Source organism: Ceratotherium simum, chromosome 36 (genome assembly GCF_057802395.1).
Source record: "Ceratotherium simum simum isolate JZ-2026a chromosome 36, ASM5780239v1, whole genome shotgun sequence".
In the NCBI taxonomy this organism is placed as follows: domain Eukaryota; kingdom Metazoa; phylum Chordata; class Mammalia; order Perissodactyla; family Rhinocerotidae; genus Ceratotherium; species Ceratotherium simum.
The window spans coordinates 4,974,023-4,990,974 of NC_141935.1; the positions used below are offsets into that span (position 1 = coordinate 4,974,023).

The 16,952-nt window shown below is 39.8% G+C and overlaps 1 protein-coding gene across 4 annotated transcripts in view; it reads left to right on the forward strand.

Annotated features, from left to right (window-relative positions):
- The first annotated feature begins 224 nt into the window (after window positions 1-224).
- Window positions 225-16,952, forward strand: part of DENND1B (DENN domain containing 1B) — a 245,462-nt gene continuing 228,734 nt past the window's right edge. For 3 of the 4 annotated variants that reach the window (XM_087424343.1, XM_087424345.1, XM_087424344.1), the window contains exons 1-2: window positions 804-885; window positions 2,939-3,003. In XM_087424343.1, the coding sequence (XP_087280469.1) occupies window positions 869-885; window positions 2,939-3,003 (82 nt within the window). In that variant the 5' untranslated portion in view covers window positions 804-868. Of the gene's footprint in view, window positions 296-803; window positions 886-2,938; window positions 3,004-16,952 lie in introns of those variants that run through there. The other variant, XM_087424346.1, reaches the window with a different exon arrangement.

Consider the following 16,952-nt stretch of genomic DNA (forward strand, 5'->3'; position numbering starts at 1 on the left):
CCTGCCTCCTATATGTGCAGGCCAGGGGAGCGCTAGCATTTTGCTACGTGGCAGGGCTAGTTAGCAGGTGCACATGTCTGAACATTCCCGAATCAGGAGGGGGCAGCTCTGAATTTCAGAGAAGTCACCAGGCCACGGCTGGAGGGAGGCGGGAGCCCGGAGCGTCAACTGGAGCTCCGAATTTGCAGTCTGCAATGACATGAAACGCCCTAAAACGAAGGTTCCAGCAAACAATACCAATTAATTAGGGGTCCGATTCCGTGCGCACACGGTGTGGAAAATGCTGCAAGGCGAGGTACTTTTTCGGTGACTTTGCTTCTCGGGGGTTGCAGCCCTGACGCCCCGGCGCCTGGCCCCGACCCAGAAATGGAGTGGGCTGGCCCGGGGCGCAGGACACACGGGCACCTGGCGTTTCTGGCTCGGTGGCCAAGCGGGCCGGCGCTGCCCCCGACCCTCCGGGCGCGCGGGGCGCGGGGACCCGGCCGCGCCTCCCGCTCGGGCTCCGGCGCCCGCCCGCGCGGCCCAGGTGAGCCGCCCGCGCGCCCCCGCGCGCCCCTGCCCCCGCGCGCCGACTTCCTGGTTGGCGGAAGGTGCAGCCGCCGCGCCGGGCGGCCGGGCGCCGGAACCGAGAGGCCCCGGCTGTGGGGGCGGCGGGGGCGACGGCCGGCGGACGCGGGGGCGGCGGCCGCGCTCCGCTGCTGCGGTCACAAAAAGGCTCGGGGGTGGGGTGCGGTGGGAGGCGGGGAAGCGGCGGGGGCGCCGCCGGCATGGGCCCGCCGCCGCGGCTCTGAGCAGCCTCCTCCCGGCGGGCGGGGGCGGCGCGACCCTCGGAGCGCGGGGACGGCCGGCCGCGCCGCGACATGTAACCATGGACTGCAGGACCAAGTGAGTGGGGCGGCCGGGCGGGCGGGGGGCGGCCCTGCTCGGAGCCCCGGCCCTCGCCCCCGGCCGCCGGCCGACGCGGGCCCAGCGGGCGGGGGGCCGGGCCCAGTGCCCTCGGCCGGCCGGCCGGACAGCGCTAGGCCGCAAAGCCTGCCCGGCCCGCGGCGACGGCCGCCCGGGGTGGCGGGGAGCCGGCGGCCGGGTGGGGCCGCCGCGGGCTTGGCGCGCCCCGAGTGTGTCAGACGGCACCGGCGGGGCGGCGGCTCGCGGGTGTCCGCGGGGAGTCAGCCTTGAGGTTAAGCGGTCATTATTCGAAGCGTTTTCCTGGCAGGAAGAGAAACCTTTCATTTTCAGTGTATTTATCGGTTCGCCTCAGATGCTTTCTTCTTTTAAAATTGTGTGTCCTCTGAGGTGTGTTTTTATAGGGCATGGTGCTTGCAAAATGGTATCCAATGAGATGGTCTTTTATGTGCTTGCCTGAGCACATCAGTGGACATTTTCCTTCAGAAGAGGTAAAAAGCAGTTTGGAGAACTGTGGGGATTTTGTTCTGAGGATCTTAGAGGCATGAGATTTATATTTTTCTCCCGAAACTTACTTTGCAAAGAATTCCTTCTTTTTTCCCTTACTGCCTTTTCACAGCTCCTGCCCCCCGCCCCCAGTTTAAAATAGTGAATATCATGTATAGCCGTATTAGCGTGAAAGGCTTTTTAAATTTCACAGTATAACTGAACCAGTATTTAACTTTTACACCTGAGAGAGAGTCTAAAGAATATTAGGGAAATAGGAAAAGTATGTGCTTTAGAATGATTTTCTTCAGTGTTTGACATCATGGGGGGGCAGGGTAAGTGATTTAAAAAGAGGGTATGCTTTTTGACGTTAATTGGATTATGAGGAAGGTGGTCACCTGAGTCCAGATTATTCCCACTGAAGCAAGTTGATAGTGGGAGGGCTGAGGAAATGTATGTTTGCGAGTTAATTTCTATGGCTTGTCACTTATGTTTCTAGATTCATAATAAACTTTTTAAATGAATGTTTGTTTAGAAGCCAAACTGGCATGAGTTTCTTGAAGGAAGTACATATTAAAAACTGCCACTGTACAAAGACATTGAGGTCTCCTTAGTAGAAGTAACCGAAATATATTAACACTTCGGTCACGTGGATATTGTGGTATCACACTTTGCCTCATCTTTTATCTTCTGGCAGAAAGAGGTTAAACAGAGCTATAGTTTGAAAAAAAAAAAGTCTCAATAGATTTCAATTTGGTTTTTGAAATTAAACCAATGAATAGGTTGAATGTATGACAACTTAGTAAAGAAGTGAACTTCTTAATGAAGCAAAGCAACTACTGTTCCTATTGGGAAAATCTGATATTGAGGCAGATGTCCAGTTTCCCCACAGATAATTGACATAAAACAAGGCCTTTTTTGTTAGCCTTGGAGTCCGTGTAGAGTTTGCTGCTTTAAACATGCTTAAGTATGGTAACTACATCTCAAGAGAAGTATATGCAAAGTGTCACATTTAAGGAGCATCATGAATGTTTTGGGGTGTCTAGAACCAGGTGGAACCAGGATTCATCATTTACACTTATGTTGCAAGTCTTTTGAAGAAGGCCTGAGAACCTGCTGTCAGACTCTGTTGGCAGGGAAAGTTAGAGACGCTTAGGAACATCCTGGCTTTCTGATTTGATTCAATAAGATAAAGGCAATGCTTTACATTTATCCAGCACTGAATACTTTATAAGGTACTGCCACTTGTATTATTTGATTTATAACCCTCACAATTGCTCTCTGCAGTGAACAAGGCACTTTATAGGTGAGAAAACAGGCTCAGAGGTTCTATGTTTTGCCCGAAGTCTCAGAACTCCTAGGCCTCAGCTCTCTTCAGTTGCTGAACTGGGAAGAAACTTTGTTGTTTCTGCTACGTTGTGGTCATATAGTCACATGAGATATATTGAGACAAGAACAAGATTAGTTTTTAAAGTTAAGAAAGTATCAACTTTATAGAGATGCTTATTTATTTATCATAGGAAATAAAACAAAATTCTTTTTCTTTTAGGGAAAATCCAGAAAGAACCTTTGACCTGGTATTGAAAGTGAAATGTCATGCCTCTGAAAATGAAGGTATGTGTGTTTTGTTAATTCTTAAAATGACTAAGTCTGTCAAAACAAGTGTTAATGTTGTAGACCACTGGAACATAATAGCATAAGGATAATGATAGTACTAAATGTGTATTCTGCATCTAGTGTGTCAAGTTGCTGGTAATAAAATAGATGTTAGGTCTTTGCCATGAGATTGTAGAAATCATGTATGTTAATCTGTGCAGCTTAAATTTCAGGTATGTCTTAAGGCCATGTAACTTACAACTCAACTTGACCATTCGTTGATAAAGTTATCTTTAGTTTTTGTGGAAGGGCATACCTTTTCATTTTGTTTCATTTGTCTCTGAAAATTTAGTTCCTTTTTTAAACATCAGTGAAAATTCTACTGCCGGTACAAATGGGAGCCACACCAATTCCCTTCTAATGTTTCCAGAAAGCGGACTGAGTAGCCCCTTCTGTTGGATTTACTCCAGTAGCATAGCATGTTCAGAGAGGTAAACATTAGTGGGACATTACTTGGAAGGATTTCGGCTGTCAGTTCTATATAATTTCCTGAAAAGACAAGAACCCTTTAGTATGGTGATTTTTGTCAGGTTTTCCCCAACTTTGTCATATGTGTGTGTGTGGGGGGGGGAGGGGTGGTGGAAAAGAATACGTAAGAGATCTCTCTTGTTGCTTATTTCCTTTTTAATGTATTCTGGTGTGGTATGTTTTCATAGCTATCTCCAGTGTATGATTTTACTTGTAGTCTGTGTACTTAGACCGTAGAGAGCATGGTGATTAAGTGTGGGATTTTGTGGAGACTACTTGTCCATTCTGAAGCTTGGAGGAAGGTCTCCTGACACTCTTAGCTCCAGAAAATGACAGCAATTATATGCTCCTAAGCAATTTGTAGCTGCACACCTTAAAATAGAGGAGCCCAACCCAGCTGTGGTAAAATGGGCACAAGTAATTTTAGGTAGGAAGTCACACACGCTCCAGGCTCCACCGGCCCTGTCTGCTGTACTCCTGGCCCGTTTGAACAACAGCTGTGGTCTGGTTTGTCCCCAGACAAGGAATGCTCCTAGGTTCTAGGGAGCTTTTTCTGATTAAAAAGGTTATCTTTTGTTGTCCTGTGGGTATTGAAGTTTGTCCATTTACATTCTTTTGAGGCCCAGCCAAGTTCTCTTTGAAGACTCAAAGGGATACATTATTTTTTTCAGCTCCAATTTAAATCTGTAGTGTATTTATGGTATGAATAAATCTTCAAAATACCCACTGTAACATTAGCTAAGGTGCGTGAAGTAATGCTCACCTTATGTGTTTGTAAAACAGGCTAAATTCCTTCGGAAAACATGGTTTCTCTATAAGTTTAAATGCATGCTAAAGTGATCTTGATCACAGAATGTATCTGCTTTGTATAATGCCTCATCTGTGCGTGTGTCAGAGTGTGACCTTTCTGTAAAGACTTCTGAGAGGTTTCCTCCTCCCCCCCTCCTCTGCCCTTGTGCATTTCCAGGAACTAGTTATTCCAGTTGGTATCTACTCCTGCTTTTCTTTTATTACCTTCATCCTTTTTGCTGTTGTTATTGTTTAAATCATTGTTTATTAGAAACATCTTAATTTTTATTTTAACAGTTTATCCAGCATGATGAAGTTGGAAATAGAATAAATGGTTAAACACTTTTGGCCTCTCTATAGGTTGCAATTATTTATCCATTCTACCCAAGTATTCCATTAATATGGCTGATTGGCAGCAAATTCTAAAGATTTCTTTAAAAAGCTAAACTCAATCATGTAAAAAGCATTAGCAACTTTTCTTCTTTCCTTTTTTTTTTTTTGTGAGGAAGATCAGCCCTGAGCTAACATCCAATGCCAATCCTCCTCTTTTTTTTTGCTGAGGAAGATGGGCCTTGAGTTAACATCCATGCCCATCTTCCTCCACTTTATATGGGATGCTGCCACAGGATGGCTTGACAAGCAGGGCGTTGGTGTGCGCCTGGGATCTGAACCTGCGAACCTCGGGCCACCAAAGTGGAGTGTGTGCACTTAACCTCTTGTGCCACCCGGCCAGCCCCAGCAACTTTTCTTGTTTTGATTATGACTTAAATAGTATGAACATGACTAATATTTTAGAGTCTACAAGTTATATTTTTTTGTGCTTTAAAAAGTAATGCTATTATATAACTAAAATTTTATGTCAAGTTGAGAGTTTGATGTTTTTAAGTATTTTTATTAGTTTTCTACTTTATTGATAAATATTAAAGGGGAAAATGTCTGGAAATTATTAAAGAAAGTTATTGGAATATTCCTATTTAACTGTCAATAAAACCTGTTTATTTTAATGAAGCTATGTGTATCAGGTTGTTTAAAGTAGGATAAGTATTTTTTGCTAACATGTAAATGAACACAGATGATGTTCTTATGTAGTGATAGACCTAGAAAACAAAATGTGTAAATTAGTATGCTTAGGGTACAAATATAAAACCAGTTTAAATAATTAGAAAACTTGATAGTTCATGTAAGGGGAAGTCTAGAAGCAGGTCATCAAAGATCCATATTCTCTCTGCACCTCAGCTCTGCCACCCATAGACCATAACATTCAATCCTAGTGCCCAAGTTGGCATCGGCCTGACCATTCCTAAAATAATCATTGGTGGGGTAGCAGGCAAGATTATCTTGATTGATTTACTAAACTGGCAAGGAGTAGATGTTGGGAAATCAAAATGTTTGCATTTCTCAGAATTTTGGTTTATTTTTTGAATGAATTATTTATTTCTCAGAATACTGGTTTATTTTTTGATGACTATCTGTTTGATCTCATAGAAAATATGATGCTCAGGGTAAACTTGGTTTATGCTAAGATTGGTAATATTACATTAAGATAGTTGTCATGTTTCTCTTGTTTACTTTTTTTTTTTTTGGGAAGATCAGCCCTGAGCTAACATCTGATGCCAGTCCTCCTCTTTTTTGCTGAGGAAGATTGGCCCTGGGCTAACATCTGTGCCCATCTTCCTCTGCTTTACTGGGATGCCGCCACAACATGGCTTGACAAGTGATGTGTCGGTGCGCACCCGGGATCCAAACCTGCGAACCCTGGGCCGCCAAAGCAGAGCATGCGCTCTTAACCGCTGGGGCCGGCCCCTTTTGTTTACTTTTAATAGAGAAGTTTTAAGTTGTTTCGTTTAGCCTGAATAATTTAGATCATAAATGTCTTCAGAGACAAATTATTGTTAACTAAGGTTTAGGTAGTGATTTGAAATGGCATTAGCTGTTGAAATATAACTCGGTATAGCTAGCTCTGGTAAGGTAATGATCTTCATCTGACTGTTGCTATTTGGGCTTGTTTCAAAGGCATTACATTGATTTTCTGAAAACAACACATTTTAGAACACTGGGAAATAGTTTCACAAGGAGGGCCCCACAAATTTAAGATAGTGTTTCCCTACTGTGTCCCTGTTGTGTTAGTAGAATTGGTTCCGGTGGTGTCTGACAGACTGTTGGCGCGTCTTTTTATACAACTTCCCTGGTAACTTCTGCTCCAACTCTCCGAGAGTGAAGTGCCAACATTTAGATCTTAATGCTCTTCCTGGTAGATCTCCAAGCTAATTGCTATTGTCACTGCTCTCTTTGCTGTCTTTCTTGCTTCCCAGCAGTCAGGGAAGGACAGCCAGCAGTGATGGCCTCTCCTCAATTCGAGTAACAAAACTCAGTGTTACCGTCGTGTCCCTACTGTCCCCAGAGTGAATCAAGACTTGAGGGACCTGAAAAGTAACCCTTCCTCAGTAGGAGATTGGAGATGCCTTCTCTTAGGGTTTCTCTTCCAGGCAGTGGCCTTGGTACCCTAGCTTTCTCTTTTGTGTTTTGTTGCTAGCTTACCCCAAGAAGTAGTAGTACTAATAGTTAGTAGTTAATGGTAGTACTAGTAGTTAGTAGCAGTAGTTAATAATAGTAAGTAGTAGGTGGTAGTAGTAGTGGTAGTGGTAGTAGTGGTAGTAGTAGTAGGTGGTGGTGGTAGTAATAGTAGTGGTGGTAGTAGTAGTAGTAGTAATAGTTAGTAGTTAATGGTAGTACTAGTAGTTAGCAGTAGTTAATAATAGTAAGTAGTAGGTGGTAGTAGTAGTGGTAGTGGTAGTAGTGGTAGTAGTAGTAGGTGGTGGTGGTAGTAATAGTAGTGGTGGTAGTAGTAGTAGCTGCAGCAACAGCTGGTACTCATGTAGCACTTTGTGCCTTGCACAATTCTGGGTATTTTACATGTACTATTTAAGCCTCACAAAAATCCTATGAGATAGGAAATGTGTATCTTCATTTTGCACATGAAGAAACTGAAGCCCAGAGAAATGAAGAGACTTGCCCAAAGTGGTCTGGCTCCTGAGTTGGTATTTTAATTTATTTCTTTTTGATAGATTTAATCTGTTTTTTTTTTTTAAATCTACTGCTCTATTGCCTCTCATTGTGTAATGATCTGATCTCACATAAGCTCGATATAGCTGCTTTATTATCATGTGAGGAAGTACTAGAGCATAAACTACATGTGGTGCAGGTATTTTTTTTTTTAAACAGGAATACAGTGTCTTCCCTGAAATTAATAAATCGAGTATAATTCCACATGAAATAATTACTGAGCTTTTTCCTTGAGGTTATTGATGCTGACTCAGGAGAGTCCCCTCTCCGCCCCTACTCCTCTTTTTTAGGGTTTACATCTCCATATTTAGTGAATCTTTGATCTAACAGTTCTGGCTATTAGTAGTTTTCAACACCTGTTCAGCAAATCTTGTTTTCTTTATTCCTTTCTCTGTGCCTAGAATAATTTCTCTTAGGAACAAATCCCTCTTTGCTGCCAACTTTCCACTTTTATCAGCCCATCCAACCCGGTATCAAATTATCCATCTTTCTGATCTCTAGCTTATGTTAACAGTTTAACTGCCTCTTACTCTTTTCTTAAATCAGAACCTTACACCAAAGAACCCTAACTTAGTCAGTATCCGCTATGCCTTGCACAAGAAAGTTATTTCTAATCTCACTTTTTATTTATTTACTTTTTATTGATATCATAATAGTTTATAACATTGTGAAATATCAGTTGTACATTATTTTTTGTCAGTCACCATATAAATGTGACCCTTCACCCCTTGTGCCCACCGTTCCCAACCCCCTGGTAACCACCAAACTGTTCTCTCTGTCCATGTGTTAGTTTATCTTCCACATATGAGTGAAATCATATGGTGTTTGTCTTTCTCTGTCTGGCTTATTTTGCTTAACATATTACCCTCCAGGTCCATCCATGTTGTTGCAAATGGGACAATTTTGTCTTTAGTGTTCCATTGTATATATATATACCACATCTTCTTTATCCAATCATCTGTCGATGGATGCTTGGGTTGCTTCCACTTCTTGGCTATAGTGAATAATGCTGCAATGCACGTAGGGGTGAGTAGGCCTCTTTGGATTGTTGATTTCAGGTTCTTTGGATAGATATCCAGTAGTGGGATAGCTGGATCATAAGGTATTTCTTTCTTTCTTTTTTTTTTTTTTGAGGAAGATTGGCCCTGCGCTAACATCTGTTGCCAATCTTCCTCTTTTTTTTTTTTTCCCTCCCCAAAGCCTCAGTACGTAGTTGTGTGTCATAGTTGTAGAGTTGTAGCTCTTCTATGTGGGATGCCGCCTCAGCATGGCTTGATGAGCAGTGCGTAGGTCCGTGCCAGGATCTGAACCAGTGAACCCTGGGCCGCCGAGGTGGAATGAGTGAACTTAACTGCTGTGCCACTGGGCCGGCCCCCATGAGGTATTTCTATTTTTAATTTTTTGAGGAATCACCATACTGTTTTCTATAGAGGCTGCACCAGTTTGCATTCGCATCAGCAGTGAGTGAGGGTTCCTTTTTCTCCACAACCTCTCCAACATTTGTTATTTTTTGTTTTGGTGATTATAGTCATTCTAACGGGTGTAAGGTGACACGTTCATGTAGTTTTTTTTTTTTTTTTTTTTTTTTTTTTTTTAACAGATTCTCCCCTAGCGCCTCCGAAAGGAACACCTTTGATTTATTTATTTTTTTTTTTTTAAAGATTTTATTTATTCAGTTTTTTCCCCCCAAAGCCCCAGTAGATAGTTGTATGTCATAGGTTCACATCCTTCTAGTTGCTGTACATGGGACTCGGCCTCACGTTGGACGGAGAAGCGGTGCCTCGGGGCGCTCCCGGGATCCGAACCCGGGCCGCCAGCATCAGAGCGCGCGCACTTAACCGCCAAGCCACGGAGCCGGGCCCCGTTCATGTAGTTTTGATTTGCGTTTCCCTGATGATTAGTGATGTTGAACATCTTTTCATGTGTCTAAGCTCACTTTTGCATTTGAAAACTTTTCCTTTGTAGGGATACTGTTTACACAGAATCGCAGCATTTTGCTTCTACCAGTATTTTAGCTTTTACTGTGTTCTTATAGATATGTCTAATATAGTAAGATATAGACATATAGATATCTAAGTGTCTATTTGCCCTGCTTAAAGTAAGCTCTTCAAGAACCAGGCCATGAATTATTAATTTGTATCCTTATGGAAAAGCTTAGCATAGTATCTGGCATGTTTAGTGAATATTTACAGAGTGAATAAAAGAACATGGACCTAGCATAGTGCCTAGACTTGATCAAAAGAATGTTGATCAAATTAATTCATAGAGAGCTGCTGATTGTAGAAGTGGTCTTACATGTGTGCTGGTATGACAGTAGCAGGGACGTTAGAAATACATGACCATATATATCTTGGGCTGGGCTGTCTTGGGATATTCTGTGCTCAGGCTCTTCCCTTCAGGACCCATATCTGCTCTCCTCTCTTCTCACATCACAAGATTTCTTGGGACAGTTGCTATGTATGTATGTTTGTGGAGGCTACCTTTAAATCCATTTAGACCCATCCACACATACCCAAAACCCAATAAAACCCTAACATTTAGAAAGTAGAACTTTGGTGAATCATATGTACAATAAAGTGGTTTAGGAGACTTGACATACTGCCTAACATGGAAGGAAGCTGTGAGTAAAATGTGGTTACCATGCTTTTGTTCTAGCTTTGTGTTTATGAAAGAACTCTTTCTTAGTCCCTCTCAATCCAGATGCACTGGGATAGATTAGAATGATATCCACTGAAAATATTAACTTTATATCAGGTTGTTGAAAAAAATAAAACTCTTATTTTCTTATCCTTGCTAACCAGGGACAAAATTTAATGTGTTCTTTAGACCTTTATCTTTGAGATACACCATTTTTGTTTTATGTGGAAAATCGTTAAGAATAGCCATACGTTTATTTTTGGCTTTGGAACATTACATCCTCCTCCACAGAGCTGCCGGCAAGTGTAAAAATCAAATTTCAGTGTTCAATATTTGTTGATGATTACTCTGGTAGGGATGCTGCAGAGTTTATGTTTTAATAGTTTGATTATAACTTGTCTCGTTAAGTACTTTTGTTTGTTCACATGTTCGTTATTTTTGCTGCTCTAATCCAAGGTGACCTCTTGATTTCTCATGTGAACGATTCCCACTGTGACACGTGAGAGGCGGTGCCTCTGTGTGTTCTCTTCACGGTGGCATCCTCTCCACTGTTGTTTGGCCACTGTTGTGTTGCCACAGAGGTACCAGTTTGTTCAGGTTTTTTCTTGTTTTCTTGACTTGCAAGGTAATATGTTCCTGATAGACTTTCGATAATATTCTCTTCTTTGAAGGATTTTCTTATGCCTCCAAATTTTTATTTTCATTTTGCAAGTTAGAGGACAATAGTTTACCTTTTAAAATATACATTTTAAAGCATACGTACAATATTAGCAGTAGGCATTTTTGGGGTACTTTAGCCAGGCAGCCATGGTGTTATTTTAGATGACAATGAAACTCAAAGGGAGTAAGTGTGAGGTATGTTCTCAAATCAATTCTGAAGGATCCTTCTTCCCTGGAAATAAATTTTAATATTTAACATTCAAAAACTTTTCCCACTTTTAAACTCTTAGGCTTCTGCTAAAGGAACATTATGGAAACTAGGAGAGGTGTTTTTTTTTTTTTTTTCCTTAATGTTTTTTGTTTGAGCTAGAAAGCATTAAACAAAGCTTTGAGAAACTCCTGAAATACTGCAGTGTTTCTATTTGTTAGGTTGGATGGTTTCCCAGTTGTATTTATTCTGAGCATAGTTAGACTCTTAGTTTATATAAATTAAGGATAAGTTGATGAATTCCAGGTAGTGATTGAATTTTATCTATAGAAAAGGGTGGTCTTGCTTCACATTTGTGTGCTGTGTCAGTCATTGGCCTTGTGGGTGCACTTGCCAAAGGTGTCCTGAATGGATTTTTTAGAGGTATTGAGGAGATTAGAGGTATTGAGAAGACTGTAAGACCACTTGGGGTCTCAGGTTACATTGCAGAAGAGAACAGTGGAATAATAGACCTGGAAGTTTTCTTAAAGAGCACCTAGTTCAACCCGTTAGAGGGGAATTGCTTTGATGTCTTCTATAATTCCTGGAGCCGCTCTGCTCTCACCCTGCAGGTGCCATTGTCATCGTGCTGCCGGGTGGCTGCATAAAGATTCTCCCTGTGAGCATTAGACAGGCCTGCTCCACCCGAAGCACACGTGTTTTAAAATTACCCCTCTTCTCACTACTCTTCAAATAGCAATTTCTTTAAGTAGGTGGTGTTACTTAATGTATTTTTTTGATTAAAGTAATTCACAGTGAGGTGTGAACAACTGATAGATAGCCCTCAAGGGAGCATTTTAATTTTAAAGAAAGCCTTGTAAACTCAAATTAATTAAAAAGATGCAGTTCCCTATAGTGGAAAGATCTCTGAACTAAGGATCAAGTGTACCTCTGTCGATATCTATATTGATACTGCCTTTTTAATTTGTGATCAACAGCTTTAATAAGTGTGTAAGTATATTTATAGAGTATTCGGTGAATTTCATTAAGACTTTTTTTTCTTTGTTAATAAGTTCTTAGTTAATGAAATAAAGCTATAGCATCGTGGTTACAGAGCCTCATTTATGAATTGATTCTCTCTGATTGGGCTTCTAGTTAGATGTTTTACAGTAGTAATAAAAACTACTACTTATTTAGTATTTACAATATGTCAGTAAATGTGCCAAGAGCTTACATATCCTGTTTATCTTTACTACAGCCATATGAAGTAGGGACTGTTATCCTTTTTATAAAGTTGAGGAAATGGAAGCTCAGAAAGGTTAAATAACTCACCCAAGTCACACAGCTGTAAGAGGTGGGACTGGAGTTTGAACCTGTTTTTTCCTGATTCTAGAGCCTGAAGTCTTAACCACTATACTGTGCTGCCTTTAAAATAATCATCTTTTTCTAATAGCATTGAAATTTTTCACAGCAATTTTAGAAGGCCACCCTTTTAACAAATCCCTAATTCTAGGCTTGACCAGAGTTGTTATGATATTGTGTTAATTTCTAACAAACATCAAAAGATGACAATGGGAAGAAGAGCACAAACCCCATAGGAAGTAGTCCTCTTTCATTCATTCAGTGCATGTTTCTGAGTGCCAGTTATATGTCAGGCACAGATGAAAAGCAGCTATGAAGATGATATTTTCAGAGAGGGAGTGTCAGTTTCAAATCAATGATTGTAAGGGTGTAGTAAGGGCTGTGAGAGAGGTTGCACAGTATACAGCACCAAGTATGAAGAGGGCACCTAACTGAGCTCTGTATGTGGGGCATGGGGGAAGTGGGAGAGAGAGGAGCGGAGAGTCAGGGGTAGTCCTGAGGTGAGGGAGGAGACATGGATAGATATCTTGTCAGCTCTCAGTTGGGTACTAGGTGGTTATCTTTTTCTAAAATTAGTTGGAGTTTTAGTTCACATTCAGAATCTTGTGTGAATAATTAAAGAATACATATATTGATTTTGATACAAATATTTTTATCTAGATGATCAAGAAGCACTCTCAGCTGCAGTGTAATCTGCCTTGATGTCGGGGTTGTCGGGTTTAGTTTTGTTTTGTTCAGAGCATAAAACAGTGTCTGACCCAAAGTATGTGTTCAAAGTATGTGTTGAATTGTTGAAACAGTATTTTTAAGGTACTGAGATTGCTTTTAAACAAAAGGAATGGAAATTGTAAAGGGTATTGAAAGTTTAATAATTGTTATTAAATTCTTTAAAAGGAATTCTTTAAAAGTATAGCAACTTTATTGAACAGGTGAAATTTGTGAAAGTGAAGCTACAGAAGTAACAGATATAAAAAGAAGTTGCTGAGTGATAATCCTTTTGATGTCTGCCTTGTGGCAGTTATATGCTATCTTGAACTTGAACCTAACTTAAGCTCACCACTGGAGTTTAGGTTTTTGAGGGCAAGCATCTCTTTGGATCTCTTATAGATTTTCAGAAGGTGTCTTCCATATAGATGGTGTTCAGTGATTACTTAAGTTATACTCTGTGAAATTAGTAAAAGGTTGTGCTGTGTTTCCAATACCTATTTTAGATTTCTTAAATTTAAAAAAAAATTTTAATGTAAAAAACTTTGAAAGGCTGTTGATTTTTATCACAAGCAATAGATGCTTTATTTAAAAAAATTTTTGTGTAAATAGAACTGTTGATAAACCACAAACTCTGTAACTTAGCAGGCAGAACTGGTAAAGATCAGATAGAGCTTAGAGCTTTTCCTCTTTCAGTTCCTTCTTATTTATCATTTGAATCTGAAAATAAAGTGTAGAACTATCAGTTTAGTACATCTGATGGTCTTCTGCAAATGTATAAACGTCCAGAAATTAGTCATTTCAAAAGTAATTTTGTCTTGGTTTGATAGCAGCAATACACCAGCATAAGGATGTGTTTAGTATTCAAATTTATTATTAATTAAAATTAAACAGTCTTTTAAAGTTTTGTCACCCAGGTAGTTATAAATTTAGACTTATTAATTTCGATAAAAGATTATTTGAAATATCTTATGAATTTGTGCAGAAAACATTTGTTGAAATGGAACCCAAATAAGTTCAGATGTGTTTTAATGCACTAGAATACCATATGTCTTCAGGGTCTATGCATTAAAAATAGTTGCTCTTAAATAAACTTGTATGGAAGTGGTTCAGAAAGGACTCTTAAATGGCTTTTTATTTTATTTTATTTTTTTTTGTGAGGAAGATCAGCCCTGAGCTAACATCTGTTGCCAATCCTCCTCTTTTTGCTGAGGAAGATTGGCCCTGGGCTAACATCCGTGCCCATCTTCTACTTTATATGTGGGATGCCTGCCACAGCGTGGCTTGATAAGCAGTGTGTAGGTCCGCACCTGGGATCCGAATCTGAGAACCCCGGGCCGCGGAAGCGGAGGGCGTAAACTTAACCACTACGCCACTGGGCCGGCCCCTTAAATGGCTTATTTTTTTTTGAGATTCTAGTGTATTTTGGATATGATGTTCGGAAGAGGAAGTTATGTAATAGTTGGGAAATTTTTTTTCGTGTTCTTGTTCGTTGTTACTCTTTTATATAAATTAAGATAGTATTTCTTTTCAATTATAAGCAATTAATGAGGTTAATTTATTTGATTTTTAGAAAATAATGTGTTATCTCTTTTTATTTCTTATTACAACAGCAGATGTGATAACTAAGTTTTGGAGTTGTAGTTTTGCCATGAAATGTGTGATTTTGTTGATGAATATCTGCAGAATAATCATTGACAATAAGGGGCAACACAATTTCATCAAGATTATATGTTGGTTGTGTTCACTGTGTACAGGTTAGACATGTTATAGAAGAAATAGTAAGTGAAGAATTTTTATGTACAAAGATACTAGTTCCCAAGTTATTTAAGGTTACTATTGTGTTTGTTAGTGACCATGTTTACTCTAAAAGTGGAAATATTAAAATGAAATACTAATTGAAACCCAAATTTTAATTTGTAAATATTTACTTCATTTTTAGCTTAATAGTTGAAGGCATAAATGAATCTACAATATAATACTTTATATGTTTTCTAAATTTGGCCTTTGAGGCTTTTGTAGCTGTCCAAAATTCTTTAGAATGTCATTATAAAATCTGTTTACTTATAGTTTCCTCGATTTGGGAATTTATAAAATCTTCTGGTAAAGTTTTTGACTCCTTTCTCTCAGATTGGCAATGACCATTTTGTTTATAGATGAGTGTGGAAAGAAGAGAGGAGATGACTCTCATTTCGAATTTTCTACCTTAAATCTTGTAGCATATGTTACCACTGTCTTACTTGTGGTGTATTCAAAATGGTGGTCAAAGTATTGAAAATGCAGTCACTGAACACTTCTGAATCGCTTTCTAAATCATCACAGTAAGACTGAATTATATCTAGCATGGTTTACAGTTTATATTTTTATGGTATTTTAATTCTTTGAAAATGTATGATTTGTATTATGTTTAGTATGTATGACAGATTTAACATATATATTTACTCTAAAATATAATTTTAAATATGACTAGAATTTACCTTTTTTAGATATGGCTGAATTTAATTTGGTCAAAACATGAAAATTACGTATTATTATTAAGGGACTTGTCAGTACTTTTTCTGAGTTAAAGCTGTCAATTTAAAAGCTAGGGTTGGAGAGAGTAGATGATGGATGCTTTTGCCTGATTTGAGGCTTGGAGGAAATGACTAAGCTAGAGCTCAGTGCTCTCTGAGAGATGTCTTCCTCCCACACAGATACGTTTAACCCAGAAGGACAGGAGTGTAGAATCTCCTGCAACTGAGGGAAAGACCAAAGGCTCTGTTTCCTCCTTCTGGGGTCTGTATCCAGCAACTTGGCCCACTGAAGGCCTGCTAGCTGTTTGCACCACCTCATGCCATCTGCATGGAGATGTTAAATTTTGGAATTTGTATTTTTGCCTTGTTTCACTTTTACTTTTTTGGTGTATTTGATGTTCTTTGATTCGTTGGACATTTAATATTTTTATATTCCTTTGAACTATTTTAGCTTAATTCTTTAGTTTTTATTTTTACTTTTTTTTTTTAAGATTTTATTTATTCATTTTTTTCCCCCCAAAGCCCCAGTAGATAGTTGTATGTCATAGGTTCGCCTCCTTCTAGTTGCTATACGTGGGACTCGGCCTCGGGTTGGACGGAGAAGTGGTGCCTTGGGGCGTGCCTGGGATCCGAACCCGGGCCGCCAGCATCAGAGCGCGCGCACTTAACCACTAAGCCACGGAGCCGGCCCTATTTTTACTTTTAATTGTATTTTGCTTCTTTTTTCTTATTATTTTATACTAATTTCTTGTATTCAGTTTTTTAAGTTTTCGGTCCTTTTATTGTTTAAAAAATCATTTAATGAAATACTTTCTTTTGTTTGGAAAAAGTTATGCTCTTTCTTGTTCTGAGATAGAGTGCCCTTTGAACATTTTTTCTTTTTCTAATGAAGGGACAAGGAAAGCTAGTAGAGGAGGGTGAATATTATGAAAGGTAATTGTTGTGGAAACTCTCAGAGCAGACACACTCTAATAAAACTAATGCTTACTTTTGGATTGAATGTGAATAGGTGGTTAAATCTCTATTTCAAGGTGAACAGAAGCAAATGGGTTTGATGATGTGATTTTCTAAAAACCTAAAGCCTGGGGTCCTTTTATGGATAAAACCAGAATGGCTTACCTTATGGACATCATGGTGGAGTGGAAATATACTGGACTGAGAGTGGAAACATGGCTTTTGGTCCTGGCTTCGCTACTTTTTAGTTGTGTGACTTGGTCGAGTTGCTTAACTTCTATTAATTTCACTTGTCACAATATCAAAAGTTTTGCACTACATATCTCAAGAATTGTTATGAGAGTCAGATACAAAATGGCATGCAAGTACTTTGTAAGCTGCACTGTAAAGCACTATATAGATATAAACTTTTATTTGGTTTCTGTATTTTGGTAGTAAAGTATTCAAAAAAAGGCATGATTACTTCAACAGAAATGCAGTGTAAGTGATGACCTTTCCTCTTGTTTTGAGGTGTGTGCTCAGCCTGGAAGAAAGGGCTGCTGGAGGAAGGTCACACGGTAACCTCCAAG